Source organism: Nanorana parkeri, unplaced genomic scaffold, assembly GCF_000935625.1.
Source record: "Nanorana parkeri isolate BGI_ZX_2015 unplaced genomic scaffold, ASM93562v1 scaffold549, whole genome shotgun sequence".
NCBI lineage: Eukaryota > Metazoa > Chordata > Amphibia > Anura > Dicroglossidae > Nanorana > Nanorana parkeri.
Window position 1 is genome coordinate 941187 of NW_017306817.1, and position 19252 is coordinate 960438.

At 40.7% G+C, this 19252-nt stretch overlaps 1 protein-coding gene across 2 annotated transcripts in view; it reads right to left on the reverse strand.

The window, feature by feature from the left end:
- Positions 1–19252, reverse strand: part of LMBR1L (limb development membrane protein 1 like) — a 72591-nt gene that overhangs the window by 18616 nt on the left and 34723 nt on the right. For both annotated transcript variants that reach the window (XM_018561894.1, XM_018561893.1), the window contains exons 4-15: positions 16950–17089; positions 11724–11827; positions 10531–10657; positions 9145–9213; positions 5948–6012; positions 4790–4862; positions 4281–4364; positions 3590–3666; positions 3386–3463; positions 3213–3286; positions 2232–2322; positions 814–880 (exon numbers count right to left, since the gene is read on the reverse strand). In XM_018561894.1, the coding sequence (XP_018417396.1) occupies positions 814–880; positions 2232–2322; positions 3213–3286; positions 3386–3463; positions 3590–3666; positions 4281–4364; positions 4790–4862; positions 5948–6012; positions 9145–9213; positions 10531–10657; positions 11724–11827; positions 16950–17089 (1049 nt within the window). The remainder of the gene's footprint in view (positions 1–813; positions 881–2231; positions 2323–3212; positions 3287–3385; positions 3464–3589; positions 3667–4280; positions 4365–4789; positions 4863–5947; positions 6013–9144; positions 9214–10530; positions 10658–11723; positions 11828–16949; positions 17090–19252) is intronic.

The following is a 19252-nucleotide window of genomic DNA, read 5'->3' on the forward strand; positions in this document are numbered from 1 at the left end:
CTTGCCCAAATGCTCCAGATACTGGAACTTCCGGCATCAGGAAGCCGGGCGGCGAGTCATTACACGCCACCCGGCTTCCCGATTGGCCGGGAAGCCGCCTCCATGATCCCTCGTCACTTGGTGCAAAAAATAGGCTGAGATTTTAAACATTCCCTGCTCTTTTAAAAAAAGTTAGTTTTGGCTTTACTTTAAATTTAAAAGTGGCCAGATCAAAAATAAAATGTATGATGCAGTCTTGCAATATCACTAACATAGCTGTTTGTTTCTCTGTGTCCCTTTGTAACCGTTTAATTCTGTTGATTTTGCCAGTAGATCCCTTGATTTTCCACTTCTTTTAACAGGGTAACTAGGTTGTTGGTCCTGCAGTTGAAGCACTGCAGTGTTGTCACCCTGTTAACAAGGCAGTCCTAGATGGGCATATAGCGTTGGATAAGTGTCAAGCAATACAAAGCCCATCTACAGCTCCACCTTTTAAGCATTTAAGCATTTATAACATTTTAGTTTTTCTGTAAAAAAGTTTAAACTATATAAATTAAAGCTGGCCATTGTAAGCCCCCCTGCCAGTGTAATAGTCTGTCCGAACCCTGTAGTTATTACTTTTGCTGGACAGCTTTGCCTGCATTTAAATGTGGAGAAAAATCTAATTAATTAAAGGCATATGTAATAAAAAAGGATTTCATACACTGAATACTATCATTACATGTATTAACCACAGAGCTTTACCAGAAGACAATACATTTTCCTTTAAATAAAATAGAAATCACACCAAGTTACATTCTGCATTCTTCCTTTTTAAACAGAAAGAGAACTCACCCAATGTTCTGGAGAAGACCGGGAGGGCAGAGCTCAGCACAAGCAGGGACACACAGTTTCCAATGATCTGATAGAAAAAAATCAAATTAACAAATGCTGGTACACCTCTGCATTACTAAAAATTGTTTTTTTAGATTTGTTACAACAGACGGGGCCAAACAGAGAGAATATAAAAGACTTTGTCTACAGCTATGCTGCAAAGAAGGAATAATAACATCCGCTGTCTTCAGGAGATACGCTAGCAGAAAAAAAAATCTGCATGCAATACTTCCGGGAGTGTGAAATGCCTGGTTCCACTCTATGTGTTGTGGTTCCCACCGCCATCACTATAGGACACAATAGCGACGTAGGGGTTAGAGGAAGGAACCTCACTGAGAAACCAGGCATCTGTCATACCCAGAAGTGTGTTTGGTGCCGAAAATGCGTCAGCTAGCGTAGTTTGTGAAGAGAACAGATATTAGCAGTATAGGAGGGGTAAAAAAGGCAAAGTCCACCTTTTCAGAAAAAAATACATCCACACATAAAAGATAAAACATATATTAAAAAATGTGCATTAAATGTTTTGCCTTGGAGCCCGCAAAGCATTGCAACCGAGACCAGTGGATCGTGGGTGCAATGTTCAGGTTCCTCCCTGCCCCTGTCCTTACTGGAATACTGTAGGGACTTTCAGTTATGAGACATAAAAAGGTATCAATGGACTAAGTGTATTGAAGTCATCTCAATTGTACTCCATTGAGAACCAAGAGTCCCTGTGCAATGGTGGCAGACCGGATTAGTAGTCACTCCATTTAGGGGATCTGGGGACTGTGGCCATATTCGGGGTGTAACATGAAACATGGTCAGAAAGTGAAGTTATTCCTTTAACCCTTTTCTTTGTAAGCAAGGCTTTAGTTTTGTATTTAAAATCCAGTCACAGGATCTCTTTAAACAAAAATTAATAAAGCACTGCCCTTCGCACACTATGTAAATGTGACTTGAGTGGCCCAGATACATAATGTAGATCTTTTTTAATTCTCTTTCCATACCCTGTGACACTGAATAGGCACAGGACTGTACAAGGCATAGAGCAAGGTGGAAAGTCTTTAACCCTTAACAACCAATAATCTGTCATTGTTCTGACTACTCAAAAACTGATGCAAGGTCGCAATCCTATGCTATGTAGACAGGGCAGAGACACCAGGGGGGGGGCACTACATAAAATATGACAATAGCAATCCAGGCTGTGAATCTAACACTGGACAGTTAGTCCACGAGTGATGTGCGTATGATGTGAAAAGGACCAGGTCAGCCTGGGGGCTTCACCGTCACTTCTATGCATTTCATGTAGTAATGCAATTCTTTTGAGACTGAAATAGGAAAAATACAAACAGAAAAAACAAATAAGATTTGTAAGAACAATACACTTGAAAAGTTCTTACTTTGGTCATTGTTGTGTCATGCTTCTGGGGTAGGAGTCTTATAAACAATGGAGAGGAGTAAAACCCAACCACTGAAGCAGCCATCAGATAACTAGAGCAGAGTTAAGGATGCAAATTATATCCTTTTATAAAAAAAATAAAAAATTATTTAAAAAACAAAAAAACCACACGCACCTTTCTATATATTATTTACTCTTTAAAAAAAAGTAATAAAAACACAAATTAAATACAAAATTTAAAAAAAGGACTAAAAACAAAAGACTTAAAATAAAAATACAAGCTTTCACTGTTTAGTAACTGCATAAATGAAATGTAAAAATATATGTAAACCCAAGAATAGAGATATGTAACAGTTTACCTGTCCTTAGATATGGTGGCAGTGTTAGCTTCTTTTTCCAGGCTACAAAAAGAAATACCTGTGGATCCTGTTGGAAATCCAGTGTTCTTGTAACCTCCTGCGCACTGAACGGAAATCTCAAACAATGTATCAACCTTCCCATCTCTCTTCTGTGAACTACAGAACACCTTCTCTCTAGGTTATGGAGAAAAGATGTTATGTAGTCCCAACACACTTCCTGTCCTAGGGTGACAGCTCCTCCATACATAAAGTTAGTGAGTGTTGACCACAGGACCACCAGGTGAAAACAAAAACCTTAAATATACTTATTCAGTAAGGCAGCGCAAGGAACAATGACGCACAAGGTGCTGTGAGCAACAGAAAACAACTGAATTATAGATTGATCTGATTTCTGAGTGGTTGGTATAGGTTATTGCACTTTACACATCACTTTTTTCCCCCCTACTGAAGTAGCACAAATGTAACAGTTTTGCATCATGGTTAGCGTACTTCCAAGTTGGTCATGCGACAGTAAGATTTTCAACATGCGCATGGGTTCAGTTATATATTAGGCGACATTTACGCTTGTCTACAAATGGTGGTGCATTTTACATGTATAGATGGGAATAAATAGTAAAGGATACAATATAAGGATGACTTGAACAGCTGCTCCAAAAGGACCAAAAACTGAGAAAGAGACCTTCCCAAGCCGTGAATCCTGCACAACAAAAAGGTAAACTCAGAATATGAACAGAAAAACAAGGCATTATATGACAGAAAATGGATACAGAGGACAATTTAAACGTTAATGGTGTACCTGCATCCCCTTTGGCATGGCAGCTTCATCAATTAGAAGTTCCAACACATGGAAGCACACAATCAGTACAGAGATACCCTATAAAATGTAAAGATACAGCATGTCTACAATCTGAAATTGATCCAGGTACTTGTTCCATTACTATGCAAATATTAACATTTATTTGCTGAATGTTTAACTGGTGATGCTAAGTAGATGACTTACTGCGAGTGCGAGGAGCAACAGCATGGCAAGAGGGTACACCAAATTGCGCTGCCATGGAGAGGCCTTTCTTCTCATCTCTGTAAGAAACAAAACTGCCAAACTCAGATCATAGAAGCCACATACGTTTACCATTAATATGAGAATAAGAAACAGCCCTACAATATGAGCAGCCTATAAACAAGGAGGAATCAGAACGTTTCTTGATGCTGCAAACTGCAGTCACTAGGTGGCGCTGTATTGCTGCCATCGAGAGCAACAGAAGACCACTACATAAAATGTTTTTGCAGCTGCCTACTGATTTAGTGTAGGAGCCAAAAAAAAAAATTGATGCCAAAGTAGCAATTTGAAAGTCCAAAGCTACCTACAGAACATTTGGCATCCTGATCATGCAAGATCCAGCAGCTGAAAAAAGATCCAAATGCAAAGCTTGTGCATACGGAGAGAGGAGGTGTAGCACAGACATCCCTTGCTCAGTCTTTTTCAAAAGTGAGTTCCACCCAGTGTACAGCTGGGCAGATGCTGTTCGCATGGCACTAGCACCCACAGGTGGCGAGGAGCATAAGAAATTCCATATTGGAATAAAGTATAGCATTATTAGTGTGCACTGCTTATGTTAAGGTGAACTCAAAATCAGTACTGTAACAAAAATCAAACTGGTACATTTACCGACGGTCAGGCCAAAGTTTCTCACCTAATGTGATTCGGTGACTCTTGATGGTGAGAAGCTTCTTTTGTAATGCCTCCATGTTTAGGTTTAACCAGCAGGAAGCTTTTGCTGTAGATAAAACATAAGGGAGAGGAGCGTTATGAGAAAGCATATAAGGGAGGCATACAAAATCCTGTCACTGCATGGGATCCCTGACAACATGCAGGATACTTTATTCACATTAGTCTCCTCGTAATCCACTATGGTAGCTATGGATGCTGTAATAAAGCTAATGTCTCCACAAATAGGAAACATAAAAAGACAGACAGACAGACAGACAGACAGACAGACAGACAATCTACAACATGGGGCTCTGGCCCTTTTCCACTAAGCGATACACCCGGGTTACTTCTTTTTTGCAGCTGGTGCAAAAGCACTGTGCAACCACAACATATACAAATGCAAAAGGTAAGAATAGTTTCAAGCAGCCGTTAAAAGAACTATTCCTGCATCCACCCTATAGTAGGATATTTACTCAGCATGTTTCTACTCACCCGAGATTTTACGGGAAATGGCTGCTTCCTCAAACGCAGTACAGTTCAAATGTTCCTCTAAGTTCTCCAGGAGCTGCAGAAAAGAAAAAAAGATGCACTGTGAAAAAAACTGCAAGCCCAAACTAAACTATAGAAGATTTGAAAATTATTGAAATAAAATAAAAAGTGAATTAAAGCAGAACTACAGACACATAATAAGAAATAAAGAAAACTCACAATTACAAAACTAACCTACTTAGATTTGCACTGGGAACCTTATGTGCGTCCCCCCCAATAACCCCATTAGTGTCTAACCTCCCTATTGCCAGAAACAATCTCTGAATGCATGTTCCCCTCCTCTTCCTTTAAAGGAATTCTAAATTCACGGCATATCCTATCCTGTTATAACAGTAGCATTGTAAAAGGATCACCTACTATAGTTGTTTTTCATAATGCAGTCAAAACTCACTTGAAAGAAAATCCCTTTTTTGTAGTGAGTGCTGCCTTCCGTCTACCCATCACTTTCCAACAACTTCCTGGATTCCCAGTGTGCTTTGCATCTTACTCTGCAGCTCAAATGTGACTCGATTTCTCAAGACTACATAGTCCATCATCCATTGCTTCCAGCAAGCAATGATGAAGATACATTGTGGGAAGATCAGTAAGTCAATGAGTTGTAGTTCAGATGGCAGGCTTATTTAGTGGTGACACCAGAAAGCACATTCACAGGGCTGAGTGAAATTGTGACAGCGCAGAGGAAGTACATCCTATGGGCATGTTCAATAAGTACGTTTAAAAACTTCTAGATCCATATAGTTATTAGGAGTGGTATAGGACTTCTGGAAATGCAATATAGAAATACATATTTTTAGTTTTGGACCACAGATGCTCTTTAGTGGAAGACCTCAGCAAAATGAAATTCTGGCATCATCTCCGATACTGACAATGCAAACAACTCTGGCAGCACTGAAATAATGCAGGATATGGTTTTCAGGGAGGAAAATATTATAATATAATCGTACCCCAATTTAACACAGTGCAACAGAGCATTGCAGAGGTGTGTTTTGATGGTAAAGCGCTGCTTTTCATCCCTCAACCAATACTTCAACAAGTAGATGGAGGAAATATTATCCTGACTAAAATACTTAATCTCTAAATAAAAAAAAAAAAAGCACCTACCCGAGGTTTGACCAATAGCTTTCCAGTCACAGAGAACATCCGGGACAGGCCCAATGGAGTGCACACTGCAGAGCCAAGCAAACAATAGTTATTTACTGTGTGTGCAGGCAAACAAGCTTGACATGAGAGTGTGCCTGCATAATAGGATGGGGATGATCACACTTCCAGACACTGCAAAGTTACCCGTCACGCAACACCAGTGCAGTGATAGAAAAACACACGACAGTAATCAGAACCAAGAAGGAAAAGACACCGGCACTCCAAAGTGAATACATTACACCTATTTATTCACGTACATGTTGCATAGCAGAACACACTAAGTGCAACGGTTCGGGGTCTAACAGGATCCCCTTCATCAGGACAAAAAAGTCATCACTTGTTTGCCTGATGAAGAAGATCCTGCGAGACCCCAAAACATTGCACTTAGTGTGTTCTGCTATGCAACATGTACGTGAATAAATAGGCATACTGGATTCACTTTGGAGTGCTGGTGTCTTTTCCTTCTTTGTGCATTGCTGCGGTTGCCATCTGCTGACACCAGTTGCACCTTTTTCCTAATTGATGGAACAGCGGCTCTGAGTGCGATGAGTACATGGACTGTATCGTAATCGGAACCAGACACCTGGACGATAAGTAAAAGCCAACTCCCACTGCAAGAACAGACTGCGCTCACTAGTCTACCTGTCCAGATTTCAGCCTGTAAATCAAGTGCTGAAGATGACAACCCACATGATAAAGAGAACCAGTTATGAGTGGGCTTATGAAAGAGTCTTAATTCTATGAATTTATGGTAGAATAGACATTGTGTGCCTCTTCTGCCATAACATCTGTTCCCCAGCTTTTTTTTAAAAACGAAATATTCACGGACAGTTGCGAATTTGCAAAAGTTACATCAGCCAAGCCAAGAAAGATGGTCATCAGCGCCCAAGCAATAAAAAGTGGGGAGGTGGATGCATGGCCCTGAGAAGGAACCCCCACAAAATGAATTACTTCCTGCAGTAGTTATAGGTTCACAGGTAATAACACATAGCTCTCTCCTGGATGTATATAGCAGTATGGAATGTGAACTGCTACAGGGTCCTGTGTCTGATTATGTTTGTCCATAGGAGCAATTCACTTACATGTAATGCATACCTTATTTTTAGCCATGTAACTGTAAGGCCCCATTCACACTGAGCGATTTTTGCAGCGATATCGCTCATATTTCCACGCGATATCGCTCTATGTAGCTTCTCCTATCCATATCAATGGTGCTGTTCACATCTAGTTGCTCAATATCGCTTGTAGCTCGTCGCTGTAGCTTGTCGCTCCTACATGACCCTTTTTTCGAGCGATTTCGAGCGTGACGTCGCTCAATATCGCTCATATAAAATCGCGCGATTTTCATGTCGCTCAGTGTGAATGGGGCCTAAATGTCAATGTTACTGGCTGTCATGGCTGAAAATAACAGCGGTTATTATGCAAATAATGATTTCTGTGTCTTAGTAAATTCTATCTTCATGTTATCAGCATGAGGTCAGGTAGCTGACAAGGTAACTACTGTCAGATATCAGAGGACCTCTAACGTCTGGCTATCATCTCCAACGGATTCAGACTAAACATTACACCTTCAAATGTTAAGTCTGCAGAGCTATAATAATTAAAAGTTTATCATTCAGATTCTTGCATCAGCCAATGACAGGAAATCTGTACTGAGAGAAATTAAGGCTCCGAATGCTGATCTCTCTTGAAAGTGCTACTTTCCGGACTTTTAAGCTGATCCAATTACTTCACTGCCTTGGACAACGTGCAAATTAGTACCAGTTTTGTTTATGACTGCATGATTGTTCTGGGTCAGGCAGTACTGAAGTTAAAGAATCCTAATAAGGGATGCTTTGCATTTTGACAAGCATAGGCATGGCAGTTATGTATATACAAGATGAGGCCACACCCAATAATCAATCATTTTCTACCAGGGAGAGGAGATAATCAGCTGATGGAGGCTTAAAGGAGAACTATGAGGCGAGTGAAAATCACTCAGCCTCATAGTTCTAGCCGTTGCTCGCTCACTTCTCGATCCTGTCCCCGCAGAGAGCCGTGACTGTCCCTCACGGCTCCCTGCAGGGATTCCCCCCCCTCCCCTGTCCGATCCTCCAGCGCTGACTGGCGGAACGGATGGGGGAGGGGGCGGGTACAGATAGGCAGAGCCAGCTGTCACTCACGCAACTGGGTGGATCCAGACAGTAATGTCGGGATCCGTCCCGGCTGCGGCGTCTCAGTATACTGCAAGTTGTAGCTCGCGGTATATTGAGCTTTGGGTGACGGGAGGACGCTAGTTTGTGTCCTCCCGTTACCTTTAGGAGAACTATGGGGAAAAGCCCTAACCCCATAGTTCTCCTTTAAAAAAGGAAGCAAAGTTGATCCTACTTTTTTGGCTCTTATAAGAACATTTACTAATGTACTCCTGTGACCCAAAGTCAGCTGATAATAGGCTAATGCTACTGGCTGACGGGGCATATTGTCAGGATCCATCCCACCTGTTTAACTGACAGCTGGTTTTGTCTGTGTGTGCGGTAGAGAGTCAGCTGTGCGTGCCTCCTCCCATCTGCTGCTTCAAACAGCGTTGGAGGAATGGTGAGGGGGTTGCTAGTTGGGATACGAGAGTCAGAATATCTTTTTTTTGTTTTAACCACTTTAAAATCCATGCAAAAAACACTACATCTCCATCCAAGACTCTTTAAAAAAGTGCACCTGCTCCCACACTATGGACATTAAACTCTAACTGCTTGTACAGTGAAGTATTTCATCTTCAAAGATCTGCAAACATCATAACAGATTCTGAAGTTAGATTTTAATTGGTTTCTAATTTTTTTTGGGGGGGGTTACGGTTTATGCCATATGAACAAAAGCAGATCATTGTAAATCACTCCCATGTTATATTTTCCCAACAACTGTTAACTGTCCATTTTGCTTGCTACAAGAAGTGAAACAAAATCAACAGATCTACTGGCAGGGCCACAAAGGTAAAACAGTGCAGCCTCAACAAAGAAAACCAGATGTTTTAATGCTTGGAAAAGACTGTATTAGACACGTCATTTTTAATTTTGCCTATAGTTGTACTTTTACATTTAGGAAAAGCTATGTTTCTAGTGGGCACGTTCAGCAAGAAAAGTGCAATTCTCATATAATTACTGGTGTCCATGCACTTTAATACTTACATAACAGAAGAAGAACCCCAAACAGAGAGATGCCCGAGTAGAGGTATGGTAGGTAATATTCCCACAGGTCTGAAAGAGAAATTAGCCATAATCAGTAACTCATTCTCCAGATCACTTACCAGGCTCACCACTCATGAATACTTTAATTCTTGGTATAAACAAAAAAGGGGCGGCTGACTGTCTTTCTAATGCATGGCGCCATATTTGAACAAAGAATCTCATTATTCAGGAAAATGGGGTGGGGTGGAGATGTGTGATGTCACCTTGTTTCAAGTTACACCCCGACTACAAATGACAATCATAAAAATCAGTCCAGCATCAGGGAAGCAAAACCAAGAATGTCTAAAAAGAAATACACCTTACAATCATCTGCAGATTTTCTGTGGTCAGATGGAAAAGGTGCAACAGATTCCTCCATCTCTGCTAAACTGCGTGGATGGAGTAATCTCCACCTGGTCCAATCTGTTGCACTTTTTCCATCTGACCACAGAAAATCTGCAGATAATTGTAAGGTGTATGGGCACCTTAAGAGTAGGAAGCCCGTTCAGCTGTTGGGAGGGCTCTTCTTGCTGCCAGGCAAGGAGACCGAGCGTGAATATAAGAAACTGCATATTCAAACCAATGCTGCCACTGACATAATATTATTTTCATGCTGTAATGGCACCAACATCCTTTCGTAAAGCAACTGTGCACCAAAACATACACAAAATTATGCATACACTTTATTTTGCTTCCCCCTCCCCCCTTCCCCATTTGATTTATTGGTTTGGACGAGCGCTTTGCTTCTTTCTTGTTGAACCGACTTATAACTGAAGATATAATAGCAGATAAATGACCAACATTTAAATGCTGCTCTACTGGAGTTTATTTACATATATAGAAGCTTGTCTTAACCAATCTCTCCCCATTAGGGAGATGCTCTCTTTATTTGTCCTGGTGACTACTGTCCCTGGGACTAAAAGTGAAGGATAATCCAGAATGTTCAGTTGTCACTGAGGGTGAGGGGAAATCTTGCAATGGGGAAACTTATTCCAGTGACAAATGTCTACGAAAGGAATTCCCTCACTTTAGAGAAATCTCCTCTTGTTTCCAGTTATGTCTACAGGTAAGTAACTGAAGGGAAATCTCCCCAATAAGACACAGATGGCAAAAAACCTGACAAGAATTGTTACCTCTTCTTGCTCTATCCAAAACATAAGGTAAAGGATTAGAAGCCCAATCATGATTTGACTGCCATTACCGGCTCCATTAGAAAACATTCTCTTCATTAATTGTGATGGAGACAATGGTTTTACTTTGTTCTACAAATCTTTTTAAAATCTGTTTTTCAAAACTTATAAACACTTTCTAGGAGCCGTCTCCACTGCTATGGGCAGAAAAACATACCATAGAGGGATTCTCTTCCATAAGCGTCATCATCAACAATGGCAGATGCCACCCATACGATGCCAAACACCAGGAGCGTGAGGAGCAGAAGAACTACAGATGTCTCATACACTCTGGACATGACGCCCTGCAAACAGAATAAAAAATTGCAGGTTGGCAGCTGTTAGGAAATAGACAGTACATATAATGGGTAACAAGTCTACAAACACTGTATATTTACCTCCCATACCCTAGTTTAAGATGCACTTCATCAGGAATTTCCTTGGGATCTCTACATTTAAAAAAATCACAAATATGCCTGAAAACTGTAGGTTCTGGGTTTTATGAAGGCCGGGAGCTACAATTCTAGTTTGCATTGCAGGGCCAACTGTTTTACCTTAAAAGTATATATAATTATGTGCAGTAAGTGTGTTGTGCCAGACTGTACAAGCAGATAATAAAACTGTATAAGCAGCAAAGCTATTGCAAGAACGCAGATAAAACACATTCTGAGCCTGACTACACAGTGCAAGAGCAGCAGCCTGAATCCTCCACTGCTTAAGCAGCAAAGCTGTCCCAAGAAGTCAGATAAAACAAATTCTAAGCCTGACTAGACAGTGAAGGAGCAGCAGCAGACAGATACAGTCTTCCCTCTGCTCATTCTGCTTTCTCTTCATATCAGCATGTACATGCAGCAGAGCCTGATTGGATCATAGTGGCTCAGGAGGTCCTAGCCCTCCCTCTCCTAGTCTGAGTGCTGCTATATAGGCGATCACAATAGATCAATAATACAAAAAAACGCAGGTACTTAGGTTAGCTGCATTTAGAATTACATGGAAACAACTACTAATTGGTGTTTTATCTGCCTGGAATTCAGCCTTAAAATACAATAATTAAGAACCGCTGTATCTAAAGCTTGATTTTAATCTATGGAATTAAAAAAGAAAAAAGTAGGGTTAGCTTTCTCAAGTCTACAATTGAGCTGTGGGTAGTGGCCTCCTACACAAAGGGCGGACGTTTGTATCGAAAGAAAGCCATTTTACAATCATTGACAAGTTAGAATATTTCAGCCATTAAAAGCTAGTGATGCTGCTGGAGCAGAAAGCCAATTAATAGGAATACATTTATTTCCAGCAACATTCACACTCTCGCCAATAAAACCAAGCCAATTCATAAATTGGAAGAATATTCCTCAGGCTATTTGGGCTTAATACCTTTTTTGATCCCGCAAAACCTTCGGCCTCGGTGAAGAGATAGGCAAATGGCATCAAGAACACGAGTGACAGGTTGGAGAAGAGGAACACCAGGTTCCACAGGCCTGAAAAAACACAGGGTATTGAGTGACACATTCGTTTTAGCAAACTATTAAAGACAGGTGAGAATTTAGACACAAAAGATAGTGATCAAACAGCATGGAGGGAATTTATCAAAACTGGAGCAGACAGAATCTAGAGCAGTTGCCCATGGCAACCAATCAGCATCTCTTCAGTTTGCTCCGGTAAGATTTGAAAATGAGACAGATAAGCTGATTGGTGGCTGTGCAAATCTGCTCCAGATTTTGTCTGCTCCAGTTTTGATACTTCCCCCCTCGTGTTCAGAATCAGAAACATGGCGATCTTTTAATGATGACCAAATATTACAGTGAAATGGATACCAAATAAAATCCCTGCCTCCCTCAGGAAATGCATACATGACCTGACCAAGAGGGTCCTGTACAAGCTCTGCTGAGATATGCACTGGAAACCTTGTTATGTACACCGGCATTTATTAAAGTGTACCCACAAACTGTGCTACAGCATGCACAACCAAGGTCAGTGAGATATATAATGTCTCTCCATGGCAGCTTCTCCACTCGAGACAAGTGACTTCCCTCCTTGGGGTGACCATCCTGACACCAATATTGAAATCCCCATCATGGTCGTCACCCTTGTGGTTGCAGTCTACCAAACTGCTACTCATGCATGTTCCTTAAAGAGCGGTCCATGGAATCATGGGAGCTGTAGGTTTGGATGTCGCAGCACATTGACATGCAGGCAGCACGCTAAGCTATATGGCTACGCCAGAAGTTTCTCATCAAATCAGCACAGTTTTTCTGGTGTGCACCAGAGGATTCAGACTTCATTATAGCATGTGAGCATAAAATAGCTTTAGCATCTAAATGCCATTTAAAGCGGACCTTTACCCATATATTTAGCATAACAATGAATACACCTTTAGAAATGTTTAGTAATGACAATCTACAAACACATACTTCTAGATAATTGTCGGCTTTGTATTCTTTGCATTCTTTATTTCCATTTTCTTCCCCTGTCTTCTGACAGTGGCCATGTTTACTAAGGACATATTACTAGATCTCCTTTGACTTCCTGGATTTCTGGCACATGTGACTAGGATATGTGACCATGCACATCATCTCAGGGGAGGAAAATGCCTTTCCTTGAGATCTCCTGAGATTACAGATGACATTTCCCAGCTCTGCTGACAAGGCAATCCCAGTGTGCATTGCTTTGGCAAACTGAAGTCATTTGCACTTTCAAAGCAGGAAGTGAATGCTCTGCAAGTGCAAGTATTTCAAAATCACAGCATTTTACACCGGATATGTCTATGTTATTAATAATCATCATACATAGAGGGATGCATTGGTAGAATCTGATTTTTGAGTGTAAAGGTCCGCTTTAAAAGATAACTACCAAGCTATTCAAAAGTGGGCTGAAGCATACAACAATAACACTTGAAAATATCCCCCACCTAAAAGGTTTATCAGCACAACATTTTAGAAACAGGTCTCTGTAGTCCATTAAGTTTTAAGCTCAGGTTGAAAGGAACATTTTGGGAAATAAAATCCTGCATGCTCAAAACCCTAAACTAGCAGGAAGACCCTCAAAAGCTTCAATATGTTTCAAGAGGAAGGAAATTCCTTCCCCATTTCCAAGGTCAACTGGAAAACTATCTGGATCAATATTACATTTCTTAAAAATATTAATAGACGCATATATTTAGAAACCCATTCATGCTTTCTGAATTAATCGACGGAGATGGCCAGAACCAGTCTCTGTGGACCCTTTTTTGTGTTTACTAGGGATGCACCGATATATCGGCGCCGAAACATATGGGCCGAAAATTGCACTTTTGGCATAATGCTGAAAGAGCCATGTTTCGGCCGATAAATCGGCGCATCCCTGGTTTCTTTTCTCCCCGCTGGGCGCTGTTCCAGCGGGGAGAAAAGAAAGTGACAGCCGGCCGAGCACTGCAGGACTAGAGCGCTGTGAGCGGCCGGCGTCTCTCCTCCCACACCGCTCAGCCGCCTATCACAGTCCGGCAGAGCGGTGTGGGGGCGGAGACAGCGCTGTCACAGGAGGCTTGGCTTTCCTCTCTACACCGCTCGATCAGCCTCCTGTGACAGCGTGTCAGAGAGAAAAGCAAGATACACACACTCAGCGATCAGTGATCGCTGAGTGTGTGTACATAATTGAGAATATGGTATGTTAACTATATCCTCAATTATGAATGAATGGGAGTAATCTACATCACCCCCATTCATTCATAAGTGTAGTTATAGTAAACAAACCATGTTCTCATGTTATCAATGAACAGGAACACTCAGAGGATTCCTGTTCATTGATAACAGGGGACACAGAAAAGGAGATTGAGGACTCTGTATTCTCAATCTCTTTTATATTTGAATACAAATATAAAAAAAAAAATATTTTTAAAAATTGAAAAAATAAAAATAAAAAAACATTTTAGGTATCGGTTTCGGCCTGACTTTTTTTATTTCGGTTTCATTTCGGTTTTAAAACATTTCCATTTCGGTGCACCTCTAGTGTTTACCCAGCTCTTACAAACAAACCCTTTCCATATGTAGAAGTTAACATGTCAGTATGCAAAACTCTTTCCTGTACACACAAAGAATTAGCACTGTGCTGATCTATTCTGCATGTGTCTGTTAGTGTTATTTTACAGATAAATGTTGGCTACATGAAAGTGCTGATCTTTGTCTGCAGCCCTGGTTTCCTCTTAGTATTAAAGACCGCCACAGTCTATTTGAAGTGGCAACATCTAGAAATTTTAGAAAAATATACCCTTTGTCTGAAGTTCTGTCACAAAATAGCAAAGCACTTCCTGGTATGTGAGGGTGACTAGGCACTGTGTTCACAGCTGTATATCTGGGTGAGATCCAAGGCACTGCTGCTACTGACTGCTAGTCTTAGGAAAGTTGGTGATGTCATCACTGTGCTGCTCACTGCTCTCCCTGGTGGAGGCTCTGATATAAAGAAGCAGAACCCAGCCCCTACCTAGACTGCCACTTCCACACATAGTCACAGTATAGAACAAGACATAGTAAGTCAGTAATAGGAAAAGATCAGCTGCAGGGGGACCACAGACAAGACTGGTGTCTAGTCCTTTATGTTCTGCATGCTTTTTTGGGGGGCACAGCTCCAGAGTTACTTTTTTCCTGGATTCCTTCCCTACCTCGATAGTCACGTGACCAAATGCTGCTGATCCACCGATCAGAATTCTAAATGGCTGACTGTCTGAATCCCCCCACCCCACAAGTTTCTTTAAGATTAGATCACATGGCCTAAGGTCAGCATGTAGCTACAAGATTGGCATCTAAGAACAGTTCAAAGATTTGTATATGTAATTTTACCGATTATTTTATACTAAGGGAGTTTTAGGTTTATAGAAACATCTTAAGCAGATCTATACTGTAAGGGTGCATCCTAATGTCATTAAATCTGATTAGCTGCGTTTATGAAAGTAATATTATCAGGTCTGTTTTATGTTTAAAAATGCTTCTAGTTACAGTTTTTAATTGTGCATGTACAGTATGTGGGGGCAGGCCTACTTTCCCATTATAATCTATGACTCCTATCTAATAGTGCTGCATTTTCTCCCAGTGTTAGTCCAGCAATCCATTTAGTCTGGTATATAAAGCAGCTCATCAGACAAGAAAATCATAGCTACATATATTTATATCTCATACATACACATATATATATATATATCTATATATCACACACTTTTTTTTTCTTTCAATTCCCAGGGTCTTTATTGCTTGAAGTGTACACACCTGCAATACTTTGACATTTACCCCTCATTGAAATAATGCTACAGGGACATTATGGAATGTTTACCTTTTTGATAACCTGCTTTAACCCCTTCATGACTGAGGCCTTTTTTTCATTTTTTGTACCCATGTTTATATTCCACACTTTGTTTACACAGCATAAAAGCCAAAAAATATTTACAACTATGATCATCAAACATTGATGGTAATAGAAGCTCCACAAAATGTACAGGTTATTAAGCCCAGGTTAATAAAATGAAACGGCACTGCTCTGGCTTGCATATTCCATCAGTTTTGATGATATAAAGACTTCATTCATAAAAGCCTCTTTATGAAAGTGCCCAAAATCCAAGCATCACCAAGACTGAGGCACAGAATTAAAAAGCAGCTACAAAACACCCAAGTACATGGATAAAAACACAAAAACATAAGAAACATTCCACTGACCAAAGGCTCTGAAATGTTATATACCCTTATATTAATTTCCCTAATATCCATGTGCTGTGCTAAAAGGGGATTGACACATTAGATTTTGTTAGCGTTGTTTATGATAATGCAATCAAAATTTATTTGATTACATTATTACTTATATACATTAGAGAGAGTGCTAACTTCTTTCTGCCAATCGCTTTCAATAACTTCCTGGATTCCCAGTGTGCTTTGCATTTCTATCCCTGTTTGATGTGATGCATTCCAAATTTTTCAAGTCTACACATCCCATAATTCAATGCTGTCAGCAAGCAATGATGGTGTTACATTGTAGGAAACTCAGGTTGTTGAGTTGTAGTTTAGAAGGCAGGCTTAGAGTTGAGACACAAGGAAGTGAATATTCACAAGGCTGAAAGAAATTGTGCATTGAGGAAGTACATCCTATGAGCAGCTTCAAAAAGTTTACAAAACTTCTAGATTGATAAGTTTTAGGAGTGGGATAGAAATTATGAAAATTCAATATAGAAATACATATTCAATATAGAAATCCTGTGCGGCGGATCGCAATGCAATCCGCCGCCAAAATCGGCCCGGAACGCACTGAATCTAGTGTGACTGAGCCCTTAGAAGGCAAATAGCAATAAACATAAAAGCAAACCTGAATTAGATCTCATGGTATGGAAAATATTTATATGTACTAACAATTTAAAATGTATTTTCTTGCAGTCAAATCTATACTAATACTGGCCATAAACAGCATTTTTCTAGCAACTTCTACCACTGCCAAACACAAAAACAATGAAATGGATCAAAGCAACCTACCGCCACACCAGCTTGTATATTGATATCTATATGGAAGGGATGTTGGTAGGTTATACTTTGAGATCAAAAGCTGATTGATAACCACCGTAAGTATAGGCAGCATGTGTACCGTACTCACCATGGATGAGGGATCCATTGAGCCATTGGATGTAGTAGTTGTGTGGCAGAGACAGCAGCACCTCATTGCTAATGATTGAGAAAGGCAGCAGGAGCACGGCCCCAACAGACACAGCGAGTGTGAAGGTGCACATCCATAGCCTGGAGAGAGACAAAAGAAAAGCATAATCAGGCCTCGTATAATGCTGGAGGCAAAATCACTGCTTTAGATTTACTACAGGCATTCATATAGCGCCAACTATGTATACAGTGTATTACATACAGGAGATACCACAGTCAATCCAAACCTAAGAAAATTTTAAAAAACGTTTTACGCCTTTACAGGCAGTTGAAGCACTTTTGAGTCACAGACCCAGAATAAGCATGATGTGAATTCATTCATCTCTGGTAAACTCGTTCATTGCTGGTTCCAGGTCAGAGACTCAAAATGCATTAGGGCTGCAACAACTAATCGACATAATCGATTATTGAAAAAATTGAAACAAAAATCATAAGTATGACAGCCAGTGAACCAACATTCTCAAAGGAGAGTTCAGCAGTGGCATCCTCCATCAATCTCTTATGACAGATTCCCTTTACTATAATGGCGTTGTCAACTGAATTTCAAAATGTTAAAAATAAATATACTGATAGAGTTATAGACATCTACACTGAGTGGCCAGATTATGACCAACCCATCAGTACTTCGTTGGGCCACCTTTAGCCTTCAATACTGCGATCCCATACGATGCAGTGTACGGCAAACAGTGCGCTCAGAGATCATTTGAGAGGATCCCTGATTAAGATCTGCAGTCATTTTATGCACTGTTGCCCTTCTGTTGTCTTGTACCAGTCTTGCCACTCTCCGTTCTGCCCTAACATTGATTAGTCGCTGACGGCCACAATTCGCACGTTCAGACCAAGATTTTTGGCTGACAGTCCAGTCTTTAAACACTTTAACAACAGCTGCTCTTGAACATTTAACAAATTCTGCTGTTTTGCTGATACTCGCTCCATGGCTCTAAGCGCCAACAATCATCCCACGTTCAAAGGCTGTTAAATCGCGTTGTTTACCCGTATCTTCAGAAAATAATCACTTCTACTGTCGTAGTAAACAACCTGCTTCCCTATTTATAATGGTCTGGCCCTCTAGCAACTTCAGCGCAAAATTATAGCTAATTTGCCTACATACGTCATGTGGTCATAATAATCTGGCCACTCAGTGTATATCTATATCTCTAGCTACATACATAATTATATTATATATAAAAAAAAAATTAAAACATGACAGATTCACAAAATCTATGGGTTATTCAAAGAGAGAGCATAGCAGGAGTTCCTTCCTTTCAGGTTGAACAAATGAACCCTTGGATGGAGCTGTACTGGAAAGGGAGAAGAGAAGGGGAATGGTCACTATTTTTTCTGCCATGACCATAATTTAAAAAAATAAATTTAAAAAAATCCCCTATAAAATGCTCAACGCTTTTTAGAATGCACTAAAAAGCTCCTAAATCCAACAAGAATTTGGCCAGCCTCTCAATCAATATGACTGATTGACAATGTTTTCCCTAAAACATTAGCCAATGGTATAATGAGAATAGTGCCATCCAGAGTGGCCGCACACATTAATAATGTGACAGCCTCGATCCATCCCCAGCAGTAGCAGGATTAGCCGGGAATGTGACTCACAAGTAATCCATCTAGCAGCATTCTGCTGACATGGGTGTAGCCATTTCTAGGTCATCAGGATATTTATACAGTCATTATTAAAGGTTTCTTTAGAAAAGCACAAACAATACCAAGGAAAAATAAAAAAAAAACACCCATGTATATGCACCATGGTCAGTGAAAAAAAAAAAAAAAAGGCATAAGAATGCATAGCTAGATTCCTATTGGCCATTTCCCTTTGCAATAGCCTATAGCAAACTAGCTATTGCACCCGCCCCCTGCTGCTTTCAATCACCAGAAGAGGACCTGACAGCAGCAGTGGGCGGGTGCATTAGCTAGTTTGCTATTGCAAAGTGCAATAGCCAATAGGAATCTAGCTATGCATTCGTATGCCTTTTTTTTCTTTTCTGACTGACGGTCAGGCCGCGGCTCCCGATGTCAGAAAAAACAAACAAACAATCGATTGAGCAGATTAAACCTTTCCGGTAAAAAGTGTTCCTCTCCCGGGCGGCCGGGAGAGTTGGCATTTGTGCAATGCTTTTAACTCACCGGCCCAAGTGGCTCCATCGGATAACGAAGGGAAGGGGGAGGAGTCCGGTGACGTCACAGACATCAACGTCACCGGACTCCTCCCCCCTTCCCTTCGGTAGCCATCAG